The sequence below is a fragment of the Takifugu rubripes genome, chromosome 5, assembly GCF_901000725.2.
Source record: "Takifugu rubripes chromosome 5, fTakRub1.2, whole genome shotgun sequence".
NCBI lineage: Eukaryota > Metazoa > Chordata > Actinopteri > Tetraodontiformes > Tetraodontidae > Takifugu > Takifugu rubripes.
Window position 1 is genome coordinate 4,231,988 of NC_042289.1, and position 26,745 is coordinate 4,258,732.

Sequence of the window (26,745 nt, forward strand, 5' to 3'; positions counted from 1 at the left end):
TACCCAACAATGCATATAAGAATGTACAGAATGCTGCTGTTTGCTGCTCTGTTTCAGTCACAGACTGGACAGAATGTAAAACCAAGGTGTTAATTTGGAGTGCAGGGGCACGAGGATCAGGGGTCCTCAGAAGAATTTCTCAAAGTCTTGCCTGTCGCCCAGCAGGAACATAAACCTAAAGTGTTGTAGGGTGCAAAAAAGGCAATCTTTGATTGCTAAAGCCTTAACTGGATATTTGGCAGCTCATTTCTATTTCCAAGGTAAGCCTTTGCCTTCGGTTTCCTGTTTTTTCTTTTAACTAAGTCTGTTTGATGTTTTCCTTCTGGAACTTTCCAGCCAAAGATCTGTCATGTTATTTTTGTCATATATTTGTATTCAAAGGGCCTTAAACATTTCATCAGTTAACAGATACACAATAATGCGCTCTGTTGCCCTAAAATCATGTTGAACACCATCTGGAGCTACTCATTGTTGCAATATTGAAGATGTGGTGAAACAAAACTACCCAATGGGGCATTATTTTAAATATACATGGGTGAGACTTGCAGTAGAAGTCTTGGAAGGTGACATTAAAGGAAAAAAAAAACTTTAAACATTCAGCAATGAGGTTGCAACAAATGAGTCCAATTCTGCAAGTGAGATAAGGGCAGAACTAAATTTAGGCAATAATGTCTGGCTTAACTCTTCAGCAACTGGGGAGAACCTGCACAAGGGCCTGTGTTTAAAAGGTTCAGAACAAAGAAGAGTCCAAGGACTGAATTAAATGTAATCATAAGATGTATAAAATAAAGAAGAAGCATCTGAGGGTGACAGTGAACATGGAAAACGCTATCCACAAGCTCAGGGAGGAGATATCCATCCAAGTATTGGAAAAAACACTTATGTTACTGTCCAATTTAAAGTTTAATTAAGAAGTGTAATTTCCCAAACTCCCCTTTCTTCTCCCATGCTTGCTTGCATAGATGCTTTTCTTCTCGACTGTGGTCCTGCTGACCTTTACTCAGAGTTTGCCCAGCGAGGCGAGCAGATGTCCAAGAACGTGCCACTGCGACAGGACCAAGCTCACAGTCGTGTGCACCGGCAAGATCCTAACGGAGGTCCCCCCAACTATAGAAGAGGTGAGAAATTTAAATGTTTGGGGTTAATTAATGCGAGTTGTCGATTTTTAGCATGATCAGGCGCTTTTTATTGTTTCTGATGATTTGTTTTCTGTCCTTTTACTCTGTCACAGATTACAGTGAAGCTTGACCTGAGAAACAACAACCTGCGGGAGCTGCCCAGGGCTGCGTTCCTCCACACCCCCTACCTCACCCACCTTAACCTACAACATTGCAACATTGTTAGGGTGAAAGAGGGGGCCTTCCGGACCCTGGGCCGCCTAGAGCACCTAAACCTGGCTCACAATAAAATTGAAATCCTTTACCAGGTAGGGACATGATATGATTCAATATAATTCTACTTTTTTTTTAAAAACTGTTTGCCCTGAACGTTGCAGGAGTCCTTTGATGGGCTGTCCTCCTTGAAAGAGCTGCATCTGGACCATAATCGAGTGGAGGAGATCCAACCAGGAGCCTTCACGCAACTGGGCTTTCTCAACATGTTGGCTCTCAACTATAACCAGCTTGTGTACATTCCTAACATGGCCTTCCAGGTATCCAAGACCTTTGGACAATGTCTATGATTATGAACAAGTATTAGAAACCGCTTCTCTGAAACCGATCTGGTATCTCACCCAGGGCCTGAACAATATAAAGTGGCTCCGTCTCAGCTATAATTCCCTGAACAACTTGGCCCCGGAAGCATTTGCTGGGCTCTTCACCCTCAACCGCCTCAGCCTTGATCACAATGAGCTGCAGTTCTTTCCCACTCAAACGATGAACAGGTGGGACATTCTCAAATATTATTACGAAGCACTAAACAAAGTAATACCTTTATTAATAGACTCAGATACAGTATGTATATATACTGAAACAATAGTAAGTTTGTAAGCTTGCTGTTAACTTCTGCACTAAAGTATCAGAAAGGAAGCATTGCGACTTATACTTTCATTTCCCCACTTTTATTAAACAGGAATAGTTGTCTTATCTGTAGGCCATAAGCCAACATAAAGGGGATAGGACCCTGCGTCTGTCATTTAACATCATAATACATAAATCCATAATTCCCTCTCTTCTCCCTGAAAAGGCTACGTGAGGTCACGCAGCTAGACCTCAGCCACAACCCCATGACTTACCTCGGGGAAGAGTCTGTTTCCATGGCGAAGCTTACACACCTCTACCTTAACCACATGGCCCTTCAGGACCTGTCGGAACAGGCTTTTTCTGGTGCTCCCCTCCTTTCCCACTTGGACATCAGCCACAACCAGCTCCAATATCTGGAACCCCTCAGGGGCCCCAAGAACCTGAGAAGCCTGAACCTGACAGGTACACCGGTGCGTATTTTAGATTTATATATGGAGGATGTGATGATAATCTCATTTCTCTTAAAGGAAACCCGTTCTATTGTAACTGCTACATGCGTCCCCTAAGGAAGTGGGCAAAAGTCGGCGGCATGAAGTTGCTGGGGGCCTGTGCCGGTCCTGCTCACCTCGCAGACGAGCCTCTGGTATCTGTGGCTCTGCTGGATCTACGGTGTCGCAGTGGGGGACAGACGCTGAGGGATGAGATTGAGAAGGCTGATGCGAGTGCAGAAGTGTCCCCACCCACACCAAAACCCAAACACAGAGTCAAGTGTCCTGCAAACTGTCACTGTGATGTGAGTCTTTTTTGTAGAGTTGGTTTATCGCTGAGGTCATGTTTTCCATTTAGCACCAGTCTGTATTCAGCATTGCTTAACATGTCGGATCTGGAATTTGACATACTGACAGGTCTTGGATTTCCTCTCTGAGGCATCAAAGAGACTATTTTATATAAATCACTTTCCTCCTCAGGTTGAAACCCAGCATGCCACATGTGAGGGCCGAGGACACACCAAAGTCCCACGTGGCTTTCCCGCCAAAACGCAGTTGCTGGATATCCGCAGCAACCACTTCCACCACCTCCCTGCCAATAGTTTTCCAGGCACCGGCCAAGTTGTTTCCCTCCACCTCCAGCTCTGCAAAATCCATGAGATTGGAGCTGGAGCATTTCGGGGAATGAAAAACCTGCTTTATTTGTATCTTTCTGACAATGACCTCACGGTTTTGGCTCCAAGAGCCTTTGACGGAGTTCCTGAGCTAACGTATCTGCACCTGGATGGGAATCGGCTCGCGAGATTCCCTGGATCAGGTCAGCAGGCCTTCAGGTCATACCTTTATGTGAAACTGTTTTATAGCTGTATAACCTGTATTTATTATCAGGTATTTTATTCCGTCTCTTCTAGCTCTGGCACAACTACCAAATCTCTTTGTGTTGCACCTGGAAAGAAACACCATCTCTAAAATAGAGCCCACTGGTTTGCTTTCATCCATATCCCCAAATCTGAGGGAGTTGTACTTGACAAATAACACTATAACTTCTGTTGCCAAGGGTGCACTTGACTCTGCTTCCCTCGGTATACTTCACCTGGATTCAAATCAGCTGACAGAAGTGCCTACCCATTCTCTCTCTGGGCTCCCTAATCTAGAGGAACTTAGCCTGTCTCATAATTCAGTCGATCAGGTGGGACCAAAGGCTTTTCAACCCATATCACAGAGTCTGAGGAGGCTTTACTTGGATCGGATGGGAATGGAAAAGGTACAGTATTTCCCTCTACTAAGATTTTAAAAAATAAAAAAATCACAACCTAGCTTATCAGCCTTTGAAATTGCCCAGATGTCTCGGGATGCTCTCGTTGGTCTGGGTCCAGGGTTGAGGGTTCTGACTGTGAGAGGAAACCAATTGCAAGAGCTTCCTGACCTTAGTCCATTCACTGGCCTGGAGGTGGTAGACTTACAGGACAACCCGCTGCTGTGTGATTGTCATCTGCTGCCATTACGAAGGTCAGTTTAATGTTCAACTCACTTTTTAGGTTTTCAAAATTTGGTTAAGGGGGCATGGGTTTACAAAAGTGTGTTCTTTATAGAGTTCCTCAGTCTTTTAAAGGATGAGGAAGAAGCTGTGACACTGTGAGTAGGACTATCACTTGCTTTATTATCTCCACAATCAGATGGATGGAAAACACAAGTTTGGATGTCATCGCCACCTGTTTAAACCCTGCTGAGATCAGAGGTCAAAGAGTGAGAGATGTCAGTGTCTTCACATCCTGTCCAGATAAAAGATCTCCTGCAGATGAGACCCTTGTGGCCACCATACCTCCAAAACTGAAGACACAAAAGCCCAGCCGTGCGATGTCCCCTATGCTAAAAGTTAGGCCAGTGAAAAAAGCTAAGTCCCACAAACTGGGTAAGACTCGACCTCTGTCCAAAGCTGTGGCACACAAAGTAGGAAAGAACAAAAAATTAATGTCGAATTAAAAGGTACTTTAAATTTCTTTCTTTTCATAGTTTCATTTTCATTGTTTATCGTCTCTCTCGTATTTTATCATTGTACCGTATGCGGTTGTGAGATGTTATGAGTTAACAGCACAACATAATAAATCGAGAATAAGCGAAGCCATTGTGTTTTTATTGATTTTACTGTAACTGGGCGCTTGTACTGGTTCCATGGTGTAATGGTTAGCACTCTGGACTCTGAATCCAGCGATCCGAGTTCAAATCTCGGTGGAACCTTGGATTTTCATTTTGAAATAAATCTGTCGGAGACAGCAAAAATTCAAAAGAATTTCGCTTTGACTTGAAGACCAAAACTCCCAAAATATTCGTGCTGAATGTAAAATTAAGCTGATCTTTCCCGCTGAGACGGACGCTTCTGCCACTAGTACTTCCGGGTTAGTCGCTCAGACTTTCAAGATGGCTGCCGCGATGGACGTTGACACACCGACTGGCGCAAACAGTGGAGCCAGCAAAAAGCGTTTTGAAGTTAAAAAGGTGTGTATGTTTAAAGAACCTACGTTTTATGGTGTATTTATAGGTCATAAATATCTGACATCTTTAAATGTAAGTGTTCTTACATTACGTGTGTGTTGATACAATGATAACGGGATCAGACACTTATTAGCAAGTAGCTTATCATGAACACAAAATGAATCGGCACTTCTGTGTTGAGAAGGAACAAACTCACTATAACATTGTAAAAACATAAGTAACGGTGGCCAGCCTGAGTCTATACAAGGCTCTTAGAATAAAAATGGTATTAAAGCCTCGACATTAAAAGAACATCGTCAGTCGACAAATCCATGGACTCTGAGCTAAGCTAACATTAGCTGAAACGCAGTTATCAGGTTTTGTTTTCTACTATGTCTTATATAAATCGTTTGGAAATAAAACATCCCCAAAAAGAATCGGTCCCTCTTGAAATGCATTTTTTTTTGTTTGAAATAATGTAGGGTTGCCATTTCTCATTCTGAAACCATATGCAGTACCGGTAATTCGTTACAGTTATTTAGTCATCACTCATTTTAAACTATTTTATCGCCCTAAATCAAGTTTTAAAATAATTATCACTGTTCTTATTGTAAGGCTTATGGAGCGTTTCCTCCAAACTACACACGTATAGGCTTGTAGAATCAAGGTTGTTGCAAGTGAACCCAGAACTGTAAAGTCAGTCTGACCACAACAGTAACAAGGAGATGTTGTTTGGATGCTGGTTTTGTGGCCCACTTGCATGATGACTCGGTTTATTGCTGACTTCCAGTGGAACGCCGTCGCGCTGTGGGCCTGGGACATTGTGGTGGATAACTGTGCAATCTGTAGGAACCACATTATGGATCTCTGTGAGTTGGTCTTTACGCTGATTTGGACGCACGTCTCACACAGTGATGCATGAACTGGGTGGAAAGGCTCTCTATGTTGTGTTCATCAGGTATAGAATGCCAGGCCAACCAGGCTTCTGCCACGTCTGAGGAGTGCACCGTGGCCTGGGGCGTGTGCAATGTAAGTGTCCACAATCCCTGACATGTCCATCAAGATTAGACGGTTCCTGATTGTGCATTTATGAATTCAAATTGTGCTTAGCTCTGGGCCTGTATACACGAAAAATCTTGAGACGAAAAGTAGCTCTTAATGACTTCTTTCTAAGGAATACTTTCAAATTCCTCGATTCTTAAGGTTGTAAGAATTCTACCTTGGTAAGATAAAAGCTATTTATAAAGCGTCTTAGGCCTTAGGAATGCTCCGAAGGTGAAAACTGTTAAGAGGAGGGAGGAGGACTTTTAACAAGCCTAAAATTGCCTTAAACAGACAAGATGGTAAAATGAAAAGGAGAAATATACTCTGAATATTGAGTCATGACACATTTATATATTGGTTTTAATGCTCTATCCAATATCGATATAAATATATAGAACCATACCTAATATGTAATAATTTCCATTCCATCATTTAGACAGTAGATGTTTCTGTCCCTTGCTCAGAGTTGCTCTCAGAAACTTCCTCTCTTAAGCTAAGTCTCCTTGCTAAGAATTTTGAGGCTGTTGGGAGCTCTCTGAGAGCACTCTTATATCTTTGTGAATACGGGCTCTGGATGTTGACCACCACCTGTTGAGATTCCAGCTGAAGGGAACCTTTCCTGTGTGTCCCCAGCATGCTTTCCACTTCCACTGCATCTCTCGCTGGTTGAAAACCAGACAGGTGTGCCCGCTGGACAACAGGGAGTGGGAATTTCAGAAGTAAGTGTCAGTCTTACGGTGCAGTGTGCCAGCCAGATTTATTCTAGAGAATACTGTTTGCCCAGAGTTCAGAATATTTCTTGAAACAAAAAAACTGTATTGACAGTAATTTTCCTCTATTCTTCTTTCCACAGATATGGACATTAGCTGCATTCATGTTGTTTTTGGCTACTACCAGATCTGTCATCATTGCCCCTGTGTTATATTACACCCATATTTTTGTTTAACTTTATGTACTAAATAATAAAAGTTCGTGTTGTTACAAGGTCATTCTCATCTCTGGATCATTTGTCTTGATTAAGCCGTGATAACTTTTGAACTTTTTTTGTTGAATGTTTCCAACATGAATGAACAAGGAGGATCAGGACGGTCAGGATTAATGGTAATCTGTCATGGCTGCCCTGGTTAACCACTGGGCCTCATCAATATCTTAGGTTTACAGGTTTAAGCATCTAAAATGGCTGGGATTATGTTGAGTCATTTTTCAGTTTTCTAAGTTTTAATTGTGATCGTGATACACTAAGGCAGAATTGGGCTTCAGTCCATCAATATCACATAAACTGAAGAATGGGTTGACGAGCACTGGAAGGGGTCGAGTGTGCCGCAGTACCCTGGCCTGGCAAGAGAGGGCGCTGTTTGGCACAACTTACGCACTAACTTCATCGCCCACTGCTTCTTCAGTAAATCATTTAAACTGAATCCCTCTGACGGGCGTAGAGCAGAGCGTCTCTCTAATATTATCCAGCATCATTACTCTGGTTGAAGTTGGTAACTTGCAGTTTTTTTGCTGCTGACACTAAATCACCCTCACTCGAGCAGCGCCACCCACGGTTGCGGTGCGTTCATGCTCTCCTCTGGCCACTCTTTGGCGGTGGGCAGCAGTCCACAGCTTCATGTCCTCCTTGATGTCCGGGCATTGTGCGCTGCTGCGAACCAACAGAACCGGACATTCTCCATCGCCCTAATTGAAGCTGGAAGCTTTTACATTTCATTTTTAGGTCAAAGCAGCTTTGGTTCAAAGCAACTTACTATATTGCAACTATTTAACGTTACAGCTTCTCTCTGTACTACTACTGATTAGCTTCAAGTCAAAACTAACAAGTCCAGAGAAACTATAAAATACAAGGTAAGCCCGCACTATTTGTCATACAGAAAATCCCATGCTATCCTATGGAGAGGCCTCAGGGAGGTCACACGATTTTCACCTTAAAGGGTCACAGGTCTCCTATACTTTCACCTAGAAACACTATTCAAATACTAAATTGTAGCCACAAGGGTCTCATATAAGTTTCAGGGAGGCCTTCCACTTACCATTCCTAAAATGTCAATGTCAGAACATTAAACATATCTGTAAAACGAACTACTGTACCCAGAAGTCCACTCACCTCCCATTACCTCCAATGTAAATTCCTGTTTTAGTTTAGTTCACGCCAGCCCATCGCAATCTCATGTAAACACCCAAATATTCTTTCAAATGTGCTCTTTCTAAAAACCCCACACAATAAGGTAGTTATCTGGTTTTTAATGAAAGGGTTGAGTTCAGTGCTTTGTGGGTAGGGAAGGTGTTTGTGTGTGTGTGTGTGTGTGTGTGTGTGTGTGTGTGTGTGTGTATGGGATGGGATGGGGGGGGGGGGGGGACAAACTAGGACAAACACAAAGTTGGAGCGAAGAGTGGGCTGCGGGTGACTCCTGTACATATACGAGTGAAATGGAGGTGATGTGCAGGGGTTAAAGGGGGCTGGGGGGCCAGAGGCAGGCAGTCAGTCTGGCAGCCAGGCAGTCAGTCAGGCAGTCAGTCAGGCAGTCAGTCTGGCAGCCAGGCAGTCAGTCAGGCAGTCAGTCTGGCAGCCAGGCAGTCAGTCAGGCAGTCAGTCTGGCAGTCAGTCTGGCAGCCAGGCAGTCAGGCACAATTTTTGTGGAATAGTCTAGTGATGATTAGCATCACGCTAGTTTAGTGTCACCATAGTTGTCTGTGTTGATGTTTTGAGAGGATCTTTCTGGATCCGATGTGCAGATGAAAATGATTTGAATGAGTGTGTTAATTGTGTCAAAAAAGAATAATACTAATTCTTACCAGTTTAAACTTCTTTCTAAAAAATGTAGTTTGAAAGAATTTGCAAAAGCTAAGATAATCTTTAAATGCAGTGAGACATGATTCTGAAACCAACATTTCTCAATAACACCAATCAAACACCAATCAAAGGTATCGTTACCAGATGGCTGCTGCTATGGACGTGGATTCACCAGCAAACAGTGGAGCCAGCAAGAAGCGGTTTGAAGTGAAGAAGGTGTGTATGTCTACTGCTGTTACCGGTATATTAATTTATAAGAAACTAACATCCCTGAATGTGAGTACTAACATGACTTCTTACATTAACTCACTGCTGACAGCATAAAAATGCTTACTCACTTTTAGCCAAGAAAAATGCTTATTGCTCAATAACAGACTCACAAACACCAATAACACAAGGCGACCAGTCCAAGTTATCATGTCATTGTTATAATGGAGAATACCCAAAAGTGGAGAGCTGCCATTGCCTTTGGGGCCTTAAGAGCATTCAAGGCCTGGGAAGTGGGGGTAATGACCAGATCAGGAGGGAGGTGGGATGCCTGGTGCTGGTCCAGGCTAAATAAGGAGCCCACAGGAAGAGTGGATGAAGGCAAACATGGTGGGACGAGGATGCCAAGGAGCCTGGACAAGGTGGGACCTCCCAAAGAGGAAGTGAGGGGAAAACAGGAAGTGAGGGGAAGAGGCAATGTGAGGAGCAGATTTTAGTCAAATTTCTGGGAAATGTTGACAATGGGCCACGAAACACATGATGCAATTTGGGTCATGTTCTGGATGCTGGAAGGACTTTGATGTTCCAAGAGCAAGACTAAGAGATCATAAAGCAACGGTGTTATGTGATCTTGTATTACTGTTGCTATAAATATACTGTACTACAGGTGTGAGAGGCAATGGGAGGGGTTACTGATAATTAATCTAATTATCCAGCAAAGGTGATAATGTAATTTGTTTAACAAAGCAAATGGATTTATACCGTAAGCCGGTTTATATATTTAGCAATTGTTTTGTTGTATGTTTTATGTATACGTTACTTAATCATCAGTCATTTCCAACACCATTGACATTCCTAACACCATGCAATAATTTATCATTAAAATAGTAAAAAAAACAACAACAACTAGCTGTCTGAAGCATTCTTATTGTAAGGCTTATGGAGCGTTTCCTCCAAACTACACACGTATAGACTTGTAGAATCAAGGTTGTTGCAAGTGAACCCAGAACTGTAAAGTCAGTCTGACCACAACAGTAACAAGGAGATGTTGTTTGGATGCTGGTTTTGTGGCCCACTTGCATGATGACTCGGTTTATTGCTGACTTCCAGTGGAACGCCGTCGCGCTGTGGGCCTGGGACATTGTGGTGGATAACTGTGCAATCTGTAGGAACCACATTATGGATCTCTGTGAGTTGGTCTTTACGCTGATTTGGACGCACGTCTCACACAGTGATGCATGAACTGGGTGGAAAGGCTCTCTATGTTGTGTTCATCAGGTATAGAATGCCAGGCCAACCAGGCTTCTGCCACGTCTGAGGAGTGCACCGTGGCCTGGGGCGTGTGCAACGTAAGTGTCCACAATCCCTGACATGTCCATCAAGATTTCACTTGTTGTTGATTTTGTCATCACATCAGTGCCCAATGGGGCATCTTAAACATTAGCAAATGCACTGAAGGTCAGTCTCAGCTTCATAGATGAGACAGGTGAGACACAGGTGAGACACAGGTGAGACACTGTTGCCAGATGATGTAGACACTCACCAGCATTTTGGATTCTAAGTCTATGATCTTATTTCTGAGTGACTATTGTATGTTGGACACCACCTTTCCTGTGTGTCCCCAGCATGCTTTCCACTTCCACTGCATCTCTCGCTGGTTGAAAGCCAGACAGGTGTGCCCGCTGGACAACAGGGAGTGGGAATATCAGAAGTGAGTGTCAGTCTTGTGGTGAAGTGTGCCAGTGGGATCTGTAGCAGGAACGACTTGCTCTACAAAATAATGAGAATATTTCAGACAGTAAACTTTGTGTCTCCTCTTCTTCACAGATATGGACATTAGCTGCTTTCATGTTTCTGGCTGCTGCCACATCTGTCAAGTATTGTTTCTCCCATATTTTTCTTTATCTTTATGAACAATAATAAACAATCATTTTTGTGACCACAATAACTTTTGAACTCCTTTTTGGACGAATGTTCACAAGATTGTTGGACAAGGTTTACAAAGGGCAGGACGGGCGCCCTGGTTAAACCACTCCCACCTCATCAGTACCTCAGAGGTTTATAAAGGTTGACAAGCTCGGACATCTACAAGGATCCTGTTGATTTAATAACATCACAGGAGAAATTAAAGGATCCAGTCCATCTGTCTTGCTTCCTCCTAGAATGTCCAGGTGAGACCTTTCCTCTGAGGGACTGAGCTTTTCATGCATGTGCACTATTTTCACATGTATTTGTGTTGGCCAGTACGTGTGTGAGGATAAATGGTTGGTTTCAGTTGTTCCCCTGTGGCCCTTGTCTCTGGATCAGGAATGCTCCGGTAAGAAGCGGTCATTTCATGGTCCCACCAGGGGGCGCTGTCTCCACAGTGATATATTGAGCGCTGCAGTCCGGCCTGAGCCTTACAGATTTCAAACCATTAGAAATGAGGGATGAACACGGTAGTTTTGGTTACCTCTCTTACATGATCCTTCTCTCTTGTTACCTCTGCCAAGGAGGTGCCAGCCAGCATCTGACTGTTCTGGAGTCTGGAGGGACTTTCACCTTTGATCTTCCCAAGACCAAAGCCTACTATGAACTAACCTGGGATTACTGCTGCCTATACTATACTACAGGAGTCACGATATGCTTTTCTTAGTTATTTCTTTGGTCTGTTTCTTACTTTGTGTTATTTGCCATTTTCTTTCATCTCTTTTTCATCTTTAATCTGCCTAAGAACCCCTTATAGAGGTGCCGCTTTCGAGTCTAGTTTCAGACCAATTAAGTTGTCCAATTGTGTGATTTTTGAGCATGGACAGAAAATACAATCCCTTCACGCTAATTATGATAAACGTTACAAATAAGAGATTTCAGCAAAATATTTGAATATATTTGTTATTTTATTTGTAACAAGGGCAATGCCGAGACTTCATTTTGAATGAGATGAGAGGAGCTTTGATGCTCTCCGTGAACGGGAGAGGACCTCGCCAACCTTCTCTAATCCCGTTAATGACCTCAGACCAACACAAAACCTTTCCATAAACGTCGGAGTAAACGTTTGACCCAGAACAAACCAGACCAGAGTTCAAACTAAAATCAATTTTCAGGTTTTTCATACCACATTAAAAAAAATAAAAAACAGAATTGGGACTGTACAAATGTACCGGTAATAAGAATAAACTAGAACTACCAAGTAATGCAGCACTTTGCAGCAACAGATTTATTTGCAGATTTCAGACATCCAGATCAATCACTTTTTTTTCATTGATATCTCTTAATCCATTTAACAACCAAAACAACCCAAAAACAAACCTTAACAGCCAAAAGGGTTCCCATCCGTCCACAGTGAAGACAACAGAGATGACAGAACAACCATTAAACAGTGGTTAAAACTCATGTGAATCGGTTTAATGCAGAAGCTTTCCTTTCAATATTCCCATATGCAGTTTAGGAAGCGGCCGCCTGGAGCTGCAGAGAAGCTGCACCAAACAGAACAGGTGGTGACCCGACTCCTAAACCGTCGCGTTGCTGTCTCAAAACATTGCTAAATGCTAAAGGGGTGATAAACCAGATAAAATGGCTGCTCCGGCTACACCGGTCCAATCATAAGCGCTCCTACTCTGGTCTGAACACCAACAACCTTTGAAAAGCCTCACGTCCCTCCACACACGTCCCTCCACGCTCTCCTCTCTGCTTTGGTCCATTTCCTGTCTACGGCTGTGGTGGAGCGCCAAATTTCGAACTCAACTTGTTGATGATGGCCATGATTTTAGGGTTGCTCTGGTACTTGGCGATGTTGGCTGGGTTCTTTGACACGTCACTGAAAGCCGCCATCACCTCGGGGTCCTGGAATTAAGTTTGGAGGAAGAAGTTCAGCCATTTTATCTTTGGGCCATAAATGTCCCACATTATTTTACAGTACAATAAAGTGCTGCTAAGTCACCTTCATGGCCATCAGCAGCTCAGGATCATTCAGGAAGGCTTCAAAATTAGGCATGCCACCAGGGAGTCCCCCGGAGAACCCTCCTGCCCCTGGGAAACAACCAAGCTCCACAGTTACTGACAGCAGACTTAAACGCAGCTGTAAATATGCAGCTCATGATCATCATTTATTAGTATTTCACCTGGGAAGGATGCCCCAGCAGACTGCCGTGCTTCTTCATCCTGTTCAGACATGTTAAATATAGAATTATTGTGCACAGCTTTTACCCTCTGACGAGGGAAAGGGACACTTGAACCTTCTATAACGTTAAGCAGAACAACACTGTTTCAGTGTGGAGCGTGCACAGGTCAGAGGGTGGCCAGTGTCACAACATTTCTCACCTTCTGAGCACGTGCATGCTCCTCTCTGGCCTTCTTTATGCGCTCCTGTCGCTCTCTGATCAGCTTCTCCTCTCTTTTGCGCTCATATTTGCGTCTGTGCTCCATGATTTTATTAGCCTGACGGAGGGAAACATGTGTCTGGGTAAAGAAACTAAAACAGAACAGCGAGCAAACATAAACAGAGGGGGGAAATACTGGGAATCCATAAAAAGAACACTTTTCCCCTCATAGCACGATACCTTAGGCTGGACCTCCTTCAGCATTGCACTAGCGGACTCATCGTAGTCGAGTTTACAGGCGGTGGCCAGGTCCTTGGCTGCCTCCTCCCAGTGACCCAGCAGCCTAGAGAGGCAGGTACACACACAACATCGTTATCGGAAGACAAAAGATTTCATTACAAACATCAACAGTTACTCTGGGCGTTGCTTCACAACGAATACGGGTGCAACTCCACTTACCTGGCAACTACATTTAAAGTTTATATTTTACTTAGCATTTAAAGTACAGTGGGACCTCTACTTACGAACGTCTCTACATATGAAATTTCCAGGTTACGAAACGTCTCAACGGGAAAATATTTCCTCTTGTTACGAAAGAAATTTCAGGATACGAAAGGCAAAAATACGCCACCGCAGCTTGCGGAGTTTAGCGAACACACCAAGTGTTTCTTCACTTGGAAGCAGACTGATAACCGATTTGCATCTATTTCTCAGGGTCAATAAATACGCCACGTCAGGTTAATTGAGATCGCCCCTTTTTGAAAATGCTGGAGAGCCTGAGGAGGTGGAGGACTACCTGTGAGCTTTGCCTCTCCACTTGTACGGCTGTGCAGAGTCTGGGTTGATTTGGATGGCTCTGTCGCAGTCTCTAATGGCTGCGTTTGGTCTCTGCAGCTGGATGAAGACACTGAATACAGAGGATGCTCAGGTTACCAGTCAGATTAAAAAAAAACAACATTTATTTTCAGAAGTTAAACACAAGCGTGACAAAAACACAGGCAGCATTTCTCACCTCGCCCTCTTAGCATAAAGGACAGCTAGACAGGGGTTCAGCTTGATGGCCTCTGTAAAAAGATCCAGAGCTTTCTGCAGCTCTCCTGAAACAGAGAAAGGGAACAGCAGATATCTCTGTTAGCGACTCACCGCTTCCCAGTTTGTCGACAGAATATTGAGCTACCTTCTCCTTGAGCGTCGATGGCCTCCATCTTCTTATTATTAGCCTGGTCCATCATCTCCTCTGTGACCTGAAGAATTACAGCAAACCTTTGACAGATTGTTGGGTCGAAACATTAAATATTCATATTATTCTGAGAAAACAAACGATGCACATTTCCAGGAGGAAAGCTCGGCGGGTTACCTCAACATTTTCAGATGCTCCCATCTCCTGTGGTTCGTCCGTGTCTGGCTCAATCACTCCGTCGTTGTCGATTTCTGAGTAAAACAGTGGTGAGAAGCAGAGGTGCTGCTAGTTAGACCGACTCTCCCTGCCTAAACCAACAATGCACGGCTACTATTTTCTTTCCTTGTAAAAAACCTAAATCATAAAAGTGAACAAATGGATTTAATAAAAATGAAATCAGGAGTGAGTGTGAAGTACCTATGTCGCTCTCGTCGCTCTCAGACAGAACGGGAGGTTCTGGCTCAGGAGGTGAAGCTTTTGTGGGAGGAGGACCACAAGGACAGCCTCCCTACATGGTGTTACAGTCAGACAAAACAGTGAAGACAGACATTTTCTGCTCATATTTTCATTATTATACTTTAAAATTGTGAACTATTTATCCGTGTTTGTATTCCTAATCAAAATCAAATAGCACTGTGCATCAAACTGATGGAATACAAATGTAATTTCACCTGGCACGACTCCTTTGGCTTGGACAGAGGAGGGATTGTTGCACCCATGCTGCAAAATTAGTACAGTGAACAATATATGTTTATTTTTCTAAAATTTGGAGAGTCAGGAGACTGCATTCTAAACTAGATTATAAACATATAGAGTAAACTAGTTGTTTACTAGTAAACAATGTATTGAAGATATTAAACAGGTTTATATTTTGAGTTACTGTAGGTTTAAAAAGAAACTCAAATGGGTCTTAAACCCGTGGTGGGATTTTCAAAGCAAATGAAACGTTTCCCTAAAAACCTACTTTGATCATAAAAATAAGACATTAATCAAATATATTTAATCAGGATCTTTCAAATACTGTTTCAGATAAAACAAGTTAATTTTTTTAAAAATTGTTTAGACAAATTCAATACGATTTATGCAATTACAGACCATGAAGCTTGGACCAACAATGTTAACTTGCACCACAACCTTTAAGTGTGTGTCATTAATGTTGTTAGAAACCAACAGACGTGACTAAATTATGTTTCTGGTGTACTGAAACAGCACTTTTGTAATATGTTTTTTATTAAATCTGATCTAAAGTGACCCAAAGAACATTATTGCAAGGTTGCACTACAGCCACCAACAGAAAGGACAGACCTACCCCAACAACCACTCCCTGAAGAAGCTCATTTCTGGAAGGTGCAGCATTTCTGGTTTGGTCTCGCACAACTGCACGAAGCCCTTTAACTCGGACAATTTTCTCGGATCCATAACGCCGTCACGTCCAGCTCACGCCACTGTTGGAGGAAACGAGAGACAGGAGACTTGTTCAGCTGCCACATTACTACTCAGATGCTAACGATAATACTCAGATGCTAACAATAATACTCAGATGCTAACAACAATACTCAGATGCTAACGATAATACTCAGATGCTAACAGCAATGCCCAGATGCTAACAATAATACTCAGATGCTAACAATAATATGGTACTCAGATGCTAACAATAATACTCAGATGCTAACAATAATATGGTACTCAGATGCTAACAACAATGCTCAGATGCTAACAATAATACTCAGACGCTAACAATAATACTCGGATGCTAACAATAATACTCGGATGCTAACAATAATACTCAGACGCTAACAACAATACTCAGATGCTAACGATAATACTCAGATGCTAACAGCAATGCCCAGATGCTAACAATAATACTCAGATGCTAACAATAATATGGTACTCAGATGCTAACAATAATACTCAGATGCTAACAATAATATGGTACTCAGATGCTAACAACAATGCTCAGATGCTAACAATAATACTCAGACGCTAACAATAATACTCGGATGCTAACAATAATACTCGGATGCTAACAATAATACTCGGATGCTAACAATAATACTCAGACGCTAACAATAATACTCGGATGCTAACAATAATACTCGGATGCTAACAATAATACTCGGATGCTAACATTACTACGTGCGTTTAGCGAGGTGAGTGAACGCGCGTGAATTGAGCGACCACGTTCTACCAACTACTTCCTCAGTTTATTGGTTAAGACACTATTCGAGAGTGGGTCCCGGGGGTTGCTGGAGAGGCGGTAGGCGATGGATTATGATTCCGGTCAGAAATTAAGGGCGCTTCTGAGGGAAGGTGCGCTACCGGCCAACTGGGTTTCCATATTTTTATTCAGACTTGAGATCGGTTAGGAAGCTTCAGCGTTACAGAGTTGGTGAACGAACAGTTGCTAACACACAGACGTGTACATGAAACAATCGTAGGCCAATATATCGCAAGTATATGTAGCTGCGACTAAGGGAGAGCAAAGTCCTGAACAGTAGCTCCACATAGCATGTTTGGCGATCAAGGCCCCCCAAGGGACGTGGTCGTGGGGGTCTTCGAGCTCAGCGCCGCCTTTCATTCCCCGCCCGTGGAGGGGAAATCCCACTCACTGGCTTAAGCCGGTGGGGCTTTCGTACACACACGTTTCAAATTATGTAAATTATAAGACGACGCCAGATCAATTTGTCATCTTGTATTTTTAATATAAGCCGCGATTCAGAAGTTTCTGGATACGGGCGTCAATGGCGGGCTACCAGTTTGACGCATAATAACGTTCTGCGCTAACTTCGCCAAATACGTAGTTATATTAACACATACGCAGTGATAGGTTAAATTTGGAGACGATTAACAAACCTGTTTGAAATGCAAAATCGCAGAATAGCGACAAATTTGCTTCTTAATCGCACGACTGTTCCTTCACAGCAGCGTCGTCTGTTTTCCTTCAGGCGCGTATCAGGACAGACTTGGGTCCGTGACATTTTAAAGCCCTCTGCTATGTCTGATAGGCATAGCGATAACGTAATTAAGCTTTAAGAACTAACAATCTTGCATTTACCAATGAAAAATAAAATAACTACAATATATTTACTGTCGAAGGTTTTTCGTTACCTGAAATAGAACTATTATATACTAGAAGCTGATTAACTGTGATACCTACGTTTACATAATCTCAAAGGTGCAATTTCTCACATAATAGCATATGTTTTGCATGTAAATGCATGTGGTTAACATGTTTTAAAATGTAATACCTTTGAAATTACAGCGCTTCAAACATAAATAGGTGTTATAAAAATACAACTTCAAGCAGTGCGCGCGCCAGTGAGTACCTGTCAAACCAAACTCAGGGCAGCAGTTACCACTATGAATGGACACTAGCAAACATGGCTACTACAAAGTGATAAGTGCAATCATTCTGTCAGAGTTTAAATGTAGATGATCAGCAAGTAGTTCTAGACACACGTAGCGTTTTCAGTACTTTAATTTGCCACAACTCTCGCTACAGGGTAATGACGTGCTGTGACTGATCGGTGTCCTCTAGTTGCACTTGCAACATGTTGCCCTCAACCAGCAACCTGCTAAGATCTGCTGTCAAGCTGCTGCTCTCACAGCGCACCTGGAGCGGAGGTAACTGTTCCTCGATTCATTGGAACGTGTGTTTTAGTTAGAAACGTGCTTGTAATATTCTAAATATTAGCATCCAACCCAGCAGCCTGTGACACTGAAATATAGACCATTTCCGGCTCATATCCACGTGGTTTTACGTCATTTAGTCTCCAAAATGCTTTTTATTAATGAAGATTGTTGAAAGGGAATATTCTTTACGGGTGGTATCTGATTAAAATAAAGACTGTACAAAATGAAAAATAAGTACGTAAAAAAAGCACGTTTGAGATTACACTAGATTATTTTCAGGCGCAAATAAAGTTAAGTTCAAATATATTTTAGTATTTAATGTTTTTGTTTTCATGTCTTGAGGTAACCTTTTTAACAGCAACATGCTAAAAAGACTGTCTATGATTATAATTAATGAGCAAGATGCTTAAAGCACTTAGCTTGACATATACAGTATAAAGGATGCTAGAAAATGTTGAAAAGTAATTTGTTTAAATATAATAAGATAAAAGCCAACCAGTCATGAAGTGTCTTTAATTGCACAGTAAGGTAGCAAGCAAAATTATTGGCACACAGTTGGACATTGTCCTGTCTTTGATACTTTAGGAACTCCAGAAAGTGTCACCAACCTGTGCAGGAGCATTTCTCTGAAACAAGGAGGTTCGAAGCTGAAGACGCTACCTCCTCGATACCTCGGCCAGCCGAGCCCCTTTACTCATCCACACCTGCTTAAACATGGCAAGTATGGTTTTCAGGGCCATGTGAGACTGGAACCCTTGTTTAGGAATTGTACAGATTGTAGTAATATGAGCTCCATACAAGATCACTGCATTGCAGATTATTTTAATGTAAATTTATATCTTTGATACACAGCTACACACCATAAAGCAGTTTAGTGTAAATCACACCTTGAAGTCTTATAAAAGTATACATATTAGTGATAAAGTGGTATTTGAACTGTAAAGATAATTTTGCACTACAGACACGTTGGCACATGGTGCATGTAGAGATGAAGTGTGATCTCTGCTGCTCAGGTGAGGTGACGCCAGGCTTGAGCCAGATGGAATACGAGCTCCGCAGGTACAGACTGGCCTCCCTTATCGAAGCCCAAGCAGACAGGCTGGGACCCTCTGCGTCCTCGCATAATCATTTGGTCATTATTTTGTCCCATCCGACTCGCTACATGACCAATGACATCCCTTATCCTTTCCACCAGAACCAGGTATTTTCAATTTAATCTTCTTTTTACATAATCAAATAGAGTGATACTGTCTTGAGTGAGGCTTCCACCAATTAACCCGTCGACAATTGTTCCGAAGGATTTCCTCTACCTCAGTGGCTTCCTAGAGCCCGACAGTGCCTTGGTCCTTTATGGGAAAGGACGTCCAGACCAGGCCATCTTGTTTGTCCCCCGAAGAGACGCGGGGAGGGAGCTATGGGATGGACCCCGCTCAGGGAAGGATGGAGCAGCTGCGCTGACCGGGATAGAGAGAGTTCACAGCACAGAGGAACTCGGAGTTGTCCTGAAGAGCTTAAAAGGTGGGTGGAACGGGATGTGAATCAGCTCATTGTGATGTCACTTTGAGCTGATTATTAATTCCACACCATATCTTTCTGTGAAACACTATCCTGATAACTGTGGAAGACTTCCATTTTTTTAGTTTGACAACCAACTGTTCAGTTAGAGCCAATGTTACACAATTTGTAGAAAAAATATGAACTTTTTTCTGTGGGTTTTCTAAGATAACTGGTGATAGAAGATGGTGAAATATCTTGAGAATGCTCACACCACTTTTCAGTGAGTTTTTATATCAGTTATTGCAGCTAAAACAATTCTATTGTGTTAAGGCAGAATATTTCCCTCTCTGTTGTAAATGCATACTTAGTTTAACATTATAGTGGCATAATGAAGGTGAAGGGTACCCATGAATGCATCATCTCTTATCTCAGATGCTGGCTTTTCAATTGTGAGCTGATAATAAGAATGATAACCCATTCAGCCCACGGGGCCCCTCTACACCTCAGACAGTCTTAAATGAGAAGTCCCTCGCAGATAGCCAATGGATCTTTAATTAAAATTTTGAAACCTTTTATGTATACTGTTTTCCATAACTTGGTGAGCCCCTACACACCCACACAAATCAAAATGTGACGGTAATTAAAAGACAAGTAATGGTGAGGGACATAGTTTAACTGGTCTGTTTCCAGGCACCCTGCTTTGGTATGACAGTTCTGAACCTGCCCACCCCCGACTCCACCAGACTCACGTGAGTCCCCTGCTGGAGACGGGCTCGATGCCACGCTCCCCGAGGCCCCTTATACGCACTCTCAGGGCCATCAAAAGCTCAGCAGAGGTGGCACTCATGCAAGAAGCTGGTCACATCTCGGCGCAGGTTGGTTTCTACGTCACAGTTTGTCAGTGTGTTTAATCAGTTCTCATCTCTGGGCATGTAGAGGAGCATGAGGTTTGGTAGCTTTACTTATGAGAAACTTCTCACAAGGATGTAGTTGCAAAATCAGGCGCGAATGTCTGGCAATGACAGAACATTCCTCCAATCGCCGACTATCAGTGTAACGTAAAGTCTGAGAACGGAGGAATGTATTTTCATGTTAGAATCTTATTTTGCCATTCTGCCTGATCTGACATGGTATTTTGAAGTTCCTGCTTTGGAAATTTGGTCTCATGAAAACTTGCTTTTCAGGCTTTTCGGAAGACAATGGCTCTGGCTCAAAGGGGGGATGTGGATGAAGCTGTGCTCTTTGCCAAGGTAAAGAGTGAAATGAGTTGAAATGAACTGACCAAATCTGATTACTGTCAAGTTTGGCCTCTTGTAATCCCCTTTACAACATCTTTAATTGGTCTCATTGAAACTTTGATCGTAGATGATTATTGATCAGCATTTGCAGAAGTGAATCTTGTCAAGTAAATTAATAATTCTATTGTATATAATCAATCAAATATGTTATCTAAAAGATACTTAGCTCTATATTAGGGGTACTTAGATATGATGAATTCACAGTCATGATCTTATTAAATAAATCCTTGTCACATCTCATGTTGACCCTCTCAGCTTGATTGCAGTCGGCCATTGCGGCTGCTAGTTTCTGTGGTTTGCCTATCGAGGCCACTGATCAGGGTGCTACCTTTCAGGATCACCCTTTTCCCAAAAAAGGTGTCCCGAGATACAGCACATCTCCTGTCCCACACAGCTTGACTCAGAGTAAATATAGAGAAGAGTTGCCTGGGACCATCTCAGGACACAGGCTTCAATGGGGTGGAGGTGGGCAGTGTAACTGTGACAGCCAAGCTATCCTCCAACTGTGTGATGACATCCTGCACGTTCTTGCCCTATTCTAAGTGGGCACCTGGTTGACTATGTTACATTGCTTTGTCTCTTGGAAAAACTAACAGCCGTTTCAGCTGTAGCTGTTCTGGGCTTGTTGCTGCTGTGGACCCTGCAGATATGGCTGAACAGCTTTCACTTGGATGCCAAGCGGCACAGATTGCTCAAGGTCTCACAGCAGTGTCTTCTCACCTTGGCCCCGTGAAGGGACAGGGTGAGTCTACATGCCTCGAGGTGTCCCTCTGGCTTCTGTTTCCTCTTGCAGGTAGATTGCCGCTACAAATGCCAACCCCTCAGGATGGGGCGCATTGGGGCAACAGTACAGCCCATGGGCGGCGGTCTATGGAAGACCCGGCGCACGCATCAATGAGCAGGAGTTGCGAGCAGTTTAGCTTGCTCTCAGGCATTTCCTGCCACACCTAAGGGGGAAGTGTTTCCTTGTACGGTTCGACAACACATCGGCAGTGTATCATATAAACCACCAGGGCAGGACCAAGTCTGCGTGGCTGCTGGATGTAATAAAAGAACTCCTCACATGGGCAAAATATATTTACCAAAATGCAGAATCACATGGCAGACTCCCTTTCCTATCAAAAACCTCCATCGGGAGAGTGGCGCCTCCACCTAGATGTAGTGAGCACCTCTGCTTAAAAGGCATTGACCTACTGTCCCCCCACTTTGGTTCTCCTTGGCCGAGACATCTTCTAGACCAGGGGGCATTGACTCATCCTTGGCCAGATGCCCTTCTGTAAGGTCCTTCCTGTGGTTCAGCTGGTACTCCAAAGGGTACTTAAGGACAGTCACAGAATCCTGCTCGTGGCTCCCCTCTGGCCAGGGAGAAGCTGATTCCCACTGCTGCAGAGACTTTGTTGTGGTCCACCATGGCACTTTCCTGGCAGGAGGGATCTCCTGTCCCACCATGAAGGGCAGTCTCATTCGACACTGTATATAGCAGCAATAACTTGTCAATCGACAACAGCAAAGTGTGGAGGCATAGTTTGGTGTCCCTCTTCTTGAAGGCGCCTCAGAGATTGCATCCTCTGAAGCCATGAGATCCCCAACGTGGGATTTTCCCGTAGTGCTGGATGCGGAACTGCAGTGGGTTACTTGTAAGACAGTATTACCTCTAGCCATTATGTGTATAAGTTGGAATTTGGATGGCCTCGATTTTCACTTGGCTTTTCTCTCCAAGCTGCTATCCCGCAATCCACTCAACCAGCCTAGTCATCTGGCACGGTTTGACCCACCTCCAGGAAAGAGTTTTTTTTTTTTTTAAAGTGTTTTAAATTTAAAAGACTAAACCGTACACAAATAACAGAAATTGAACTGAATTGTGGTAACACAAAGAACACTACTTCCCAGTACCTTTTTAATGAAATACTGCATGATACCACATAACTCTGTGCCAAAAAAAATTACCGTACTGTTTAGGACCTTTAAACTATTTAAAAAAAATAAAGTGATCATGGTTGTTGCATGTATTTTTACATGTCCAATCAATAGACTGCTTTCAGAATTCACGAAGCAATATCACCCTCAAGGGGGGTGAGCACAACGAGCTAATATCAGCACTGGCATGATTTGGTTATATTCCACAGATAATCAAACCGTTCCTGATATTCAGCACAAAAGCACGACCTTGAGTGTGATATTGCTTTTATACAAAAGTTTTACAGGCTTATTTTATTAGTTACTTGTCATAAGCTAGAAGAGATTATGATTTGTGTGTTTATTTAATCATTTACTTTGCTCCACCAACACAAATGTTTCTGCAACTGGAAGGGGGGCAGGCTGTTGCCAGTCAGTTAAATAATGGTCAATATAACACCTGTACAGCGGAACGATACCTGTAAAAAGTCCTAATGCTGCTGTACTCTTTATCAGCACTCATGGAAGGTCTCTTGTCCATTCAAATTACTTACTCAGAGCTAACAGAGTTAACTAATATTCACCTGCCACTTAAAGCTTGCCTGGAAATGGTTTGGCCTCATTATGCTTCTGCATCTGCATAGCTTTCAGGTAGCGTAGCGTCGGTATTGTGTCATGAGCGACCACTGCAGAGACCTGTCACAGGCCTCCCTAAAATTATAACTATGCAGAAAGGGCCTGCAGACCAAGGGAGCCATGGTTTGTCCACCAAACTACATAATTTCCAGTTGACGCTTTTCCAATTTTACATCATATTGTGTCATCACTTTTATCGTTTTGGCCAGAGTGGTCTAAATTAATTCACTATCAATTTATGGTAAACAAAGATGCTAGTCATGTATCCTTATTTGAGCTTGGCGATAGGGGACATTGTTGCTCTATTTACTCAAACTGTGCTTATTCATTGGGAATATTCATTGCTTAAATCACTGCCTCTGAGGGTCATCGACAACATGGAAACAGAATTTAAGACATTCAGAATTTCAGACAATCTAGGAAAGGCCTGGGAAAAGGTTACTCTGGCAGCACTCCAGAAATCCTGTTTGAATCTATGAAAAAATTCAAGAAGGTCAACTATCTCAGCAATCTGCCAATCTGAACTTAATGACAGAGTAATCAGATGGACAAGATCTGGAAACTTACCTGTAGTTTGCAGTAAAGTACCTAAAGGACACTCAGAATTATGTGTAAGCATTGTTTTTTTTTCCAGTTTGACTTTGAAAATCGGATCCATGGTGCCAACTTCCTGGCTTACCCCCCTGTGGTAGCTGGAGGGAATCGAGCCAATACCCTACATTACATAAACAACAACCAGATCATTAAGGTAATGAAAGGTGCTCGATGCTTCAGCCTTTCTGAAATGTTAAAGGGCTCACTTTTATAAAGTAATCACATGAAGGCTGATTAGATGTTTCCTTCTCTCATTTACCAGGATGGTGAATTGGTTCTGCTCGACGGTGGTTGTGAATACTTTGGTTATGTCAGTGATATTACTCGAACGTGGCCAGTGAATGGAAAGTAAGTTTGAAAAAGTAATCCCGCAGTATGTTGATCTTTGAAGCGTATTGCTCTAGGGCTTTCCATCGTTTACTTCCTTTTCTTTCCTGCTTAGGTTCAGTCCAGCTCAGGCTGAGCTCTATGAGGCTGTCTTAGAAGTCCAGCGCTCCTGTTTGTCGCTGTGTTCCGCCGGTGTCAGCCTGGATCACATCTACAGCACCATGCTGGATCTGTTGGGACGGCAGCTCACACAGCTGGGTATCCTCAAGGCCACTTCTAGCAATGCCGATGCACTAAAGGTACATAACATGAATAGGAAGCTAAAGAACCGTTGCTTGGTAGATTCACTATGTGCTTAATCACATCAGTTCATGGAAAACAAAAATGCAGTCTTTGGATACACACTAATGTGTTTTCTTGTATCACTAACAATCCAAGGACATGGACAAATGGATGGACAAATCAGAACTTGATTTTAATATTGACAGGGTTTTTTCAAGTACGTTAATTTACATTATATTTACCCAGTTCGTAGTCATGGAACAGACAGAATGTGAAAAAGGCTGTAGCTTATTTACAATCTTGAAATAGGTTTTTATTTATACAATGTTCCAAATGTTTTGTTTATCCCAGGCTGCACGGCGATACTGCCCTCACCATGTTGGTCATTACCTCGGCATGGATGTCCATGACACTCCTGAACTGTCCCGCTCACAACCTCTTCAGCCAGGAATGGCAATCACTATAGAACCGGGTAAGACCCACTTATCTCTTTTTGCATTAGGTTTCTGGTGTTAACATTTTTAAAATGACGGCATGTCTAACTTGTCTTGCACTTATATCCCCTCACTACAAGGCTACAAAATATGACACTTTGTCTCCCAATCGCAATCATAGGGTTGTACATCTCTGAGGAAAATGACCAGGTACCAAAGCGCTTCCGGGGCCTGGGAATCAGGATCGAAGACGATGTGGTGATCCAAGAAAATGGAGGCCCTCTGATTCTGTCTCGAGATGCACCAAAGATAATTGCTGATGTTGAGCAAGCCTGTGCCCAAAGTTAAAACGACAGCACTGGGGGCCTGTGCTGTGACTTTTTGTCTGCCTGCGTGAAGATGTTGGTTAACAGAGGTGTTTTATTTATTTAATATCATATGAAAACTATGCACAAAACTGTGGTTCAGTTCTTTGCTTTTCAGTGTGCATGTTTATGTGGAATTGCAAAATGAAAACCACGGAAACCAGTCTTGATTATGTTAATTAAATCCATCACATCAGTGGGTTCAATTAACATGAATCAAAAGGAGTAAATTTCCCCTCTCAATGTGTTATTTTATATAAAAATCAATGCAGAAAGTCATGACATTAGAACATTCTGTCAATTCAGTGACCTACAGTTTGGGGGTCACAAACTGTTTCTGTCTGTCAAAGTCTCAAAAGTATTTTGATGAAATATATCTACAGATAAATTCATCCAGATTTAGCAACACTGACACACACCCTTGCCAATTCATATTTTGAAAGAAACCCCAATAAATTTGGAACAATATTTGCATACTTCAGTTTCCTCAACAGTCTTTCATAGTATGTGACACAGCACTATTAATGTGGGTTTGAAATCATAACTATTTAATTGCCTTAATGTTTAATTATCAGGTAAATCAGAAAACAGTATCTTAATAACATTGATTTATGTATGTTGATATTTTTAATTGAAGTGGATACCCGTGTTAAAATTCTGAGTATTTATGCTGCTCATGCTAACACTAACCTAGGACACAAGATGAAATTTTCCAATTTTGTGAACTTCTACCTCAATTCACCAGGATAAGAAAAAAAATTGAGAGGAAATAAAAATGACAACAGATTAAGTTGCAGTTACATTTCTGTTCAGTGGAATTATTAGTAGTAGTAATATGTGAAAATCTAGGCCTTTTTGTAAACAAAGCACATTCAGCAGTTTTGGGAGCTTGTGTTTTTTAGTCTTAAATATATACAAATGCCGATCTTGGTCTATTTTAGTTTTTAACTATTTTGGAGACTTGAAATAGATCATGATAATTTTTTTTAATTTTTAAAATGTGTCATGTGAACATTTACCATTTTTCAAAGCTTTAAATTTGCTGTACATTAAATTTAAATAATAATCTATCGATTTATATGGCAACCAGGATAGTGACGTGGTTTGTCCCTCTTGTTTGTTGCTTGATTGGATCAGCCTGAAATGCTGTAAATATTTACAGATTACATTATATCCAATATTCCCCTCAACTCACCTGAATATGCTAATTACCCAGTTTCACGTTGTCTTGTCTACTTGATAAGAAACATTTTACCATAATATAGATGCAAAAAAGGATTTACAAATTTTAAAGACAAATTTTAATTGATTTGCAACCTGCTTCACTGTCTTTAAAACGGTG

The 26,745-nt window shown here is 42.3% G+C and overlaps 5 protein-coding genes and 1 non-coding gene across 8 annotated transcripts; 5 read left to right on the forward strand and 1 right to left on the reverse strand.

Annotated features, from left to right (window-relative positions):
- The first annotated feature begins 144 nt into the window (after positions 1-144).
- On the forward strand, positions 145-4,564 carry LOC115249888 (chondroadherin-like protein). The gene is made up of 11 exons (XM_029836428.1): positions 145-260; positions 963-1,118; positions 1,232-1,426; positions 1,496-1,651; positions 1,737-1,882; positions 2,185-2,423; positions 2,489-2,754; positions 2,930-3,266; positions 3,361-3,713; positions 3,792-3,958; positions 4,126-4,564. Exons 2-11 carry the CDS (start codon positions 963-965, stop codon positions 4,430-4,432), a joined length of 2,322 nt encoding a protein of 773 aa, XP_029692288.1. The 5' UTR covers positions 145-260; the 3' UTR covers positions 4,433-4,564.
- Positions 4,565-4,615: 51 nt separating this feature from the next.
- On the forward strand, positions 4,616-4,687 carry trnaq-cug (transfer RNA glutamine (anticodon CUG)). The gene has a single exon. It is a non-coding gene; the product is annotated as a tRNA-Gln (tRNA).
- A 102-nt stretch (positions 4,688-4,789) lies between these two features.
- Positions 4,790-6,954, forward strand: LOC115249889 (E3 ubiquitin-protein ligase RBX1). The gene is made up of 5 exons (XM_029836432.1): positions 4,790-4,945; positions 5,712-5,790; positions 5,880-5,950; positions 6,599-6,684; positions 6,819-6,954. Exons 1-5 carry the CDS (start codon positions 4,868-4,870, stop codon positions 6,829-6,831), a joined length of 327 nt encoding a protein of 108 aa, XP_029692292.1. The 5' UTR covers positions 4,790-4,867; the 3' UTR covers positions 6,832-6,954.
- A 784-nt stretch (positions 6,955-7,738) lies between these two features.
- LOC115249890 (RING-box protein 1-like) lies at positions 7,739-10,925 on the forward strand. Of its 2 annotated transcripts, none has more exons than XM_029836434.1 (6): positions 7,739-7,810; positions 8,901-8,972; positions 10,074-10,152; positions 10,242-10,312; positions 10,589-10,674; positions 10,791-10,925. In XM_029836434.1, the coding sequence occupies exons 2-6, from the start codon at positions 8,901-8,903 to the stop codon at positions 10,801-10,803; spliced, it is 321 nt and encodes a 106-aa protein (XP_029692294.1). In that variant the 5' UTR covers positions 7,739-7,810; the 3' UTR covers positions 10,804-10,925. The 2 variants fall into 2 exon arrangements, with proteins under 2 accessions (XP_029692294.1, XP_029692293.1); XM_029836433.1 differs by having other exon boundaries at positions 7,749-7,810; positions 8,888-8,972.
- A 1,208-nt stretch (positions 10,926-12,133) lies between these two features.
- On the reverse strand, positions 12,134-17,432 carry LOC101074401 (ST13 Hsp70 interacting protein). The gene is made up of 13 exons (XM_011603752.2): positions 17,295-17,432; positions 15,751-15,886; positions 15,113-15,161; positions 14,859-14,949; positions 14,619-14,692; positions 14,439-14,505; positions 14,274-14,358; positions 14,058-14,168; positions 13,502-13,604; positions 13,263-13,379; positions 13,064-13,103; positions 12,883-12,971; positions 12,134-12,785 (listed from the first exon to the last, which is right to left on the reverse strand). Exons 2-13 carry the CDS (start codon positions 15,858-15,860, stop codon positions 12,651-12,653), a joined length of 1,071 nt encoding a protein of 356 aa, XP_011602054.1. The 5' UTR covers positions 15,861-15,886; positions 17,295-17,432; the 3' UTR covers positions 12,134-12,650.
- Positions 15,885-26,193, forward strand: LOC101079584 (xaa-Pro aminopeptidase 3). 2 transcript variants are annotated; one of them, XM_011603753.2, is made up of 12 exons: positions 15,885-16,751; positions 17,944-18,065; positions 18,660-18,791; positions 19,088-19,275; positions 19,373-19,592; positions 20,262-20,446; positions 20,756-20,821; positions 24,036-24,149; positions 24,258-24,343; positions 24,438-24,621; positions 24,956-25,076; positions 25,220-26,193. In XM_011603753.2, the coding sequence occupies exons 2-12, from the start codon at positions 17,993-17,995 to the stop codon at positions 25,384-25,386; spliced, it is 1,536 nt and encodes a 511-aa protein (XP_011602055.2). In that variant the 5' UTR covers positions 15,885-16,751; positions 17,944-17,992; the 3' UTR covers positions 25,387-26,193. The 2 variants fall into 2 exon arrangements, with proteins under 2 accessions (XP_011602055.2, XP_029692289.1); XM_029836429.1 differs by lacking the exons at positions 15,885-16,751; positions 24,956-25,076; positions 25,220-26,193 and adding an exon at positions 24,761-24,946 and having other exon boundaries at positions 17,770-18,065.
- Positions 26,194-26,745: the final 552 nt, after the last annotated feature.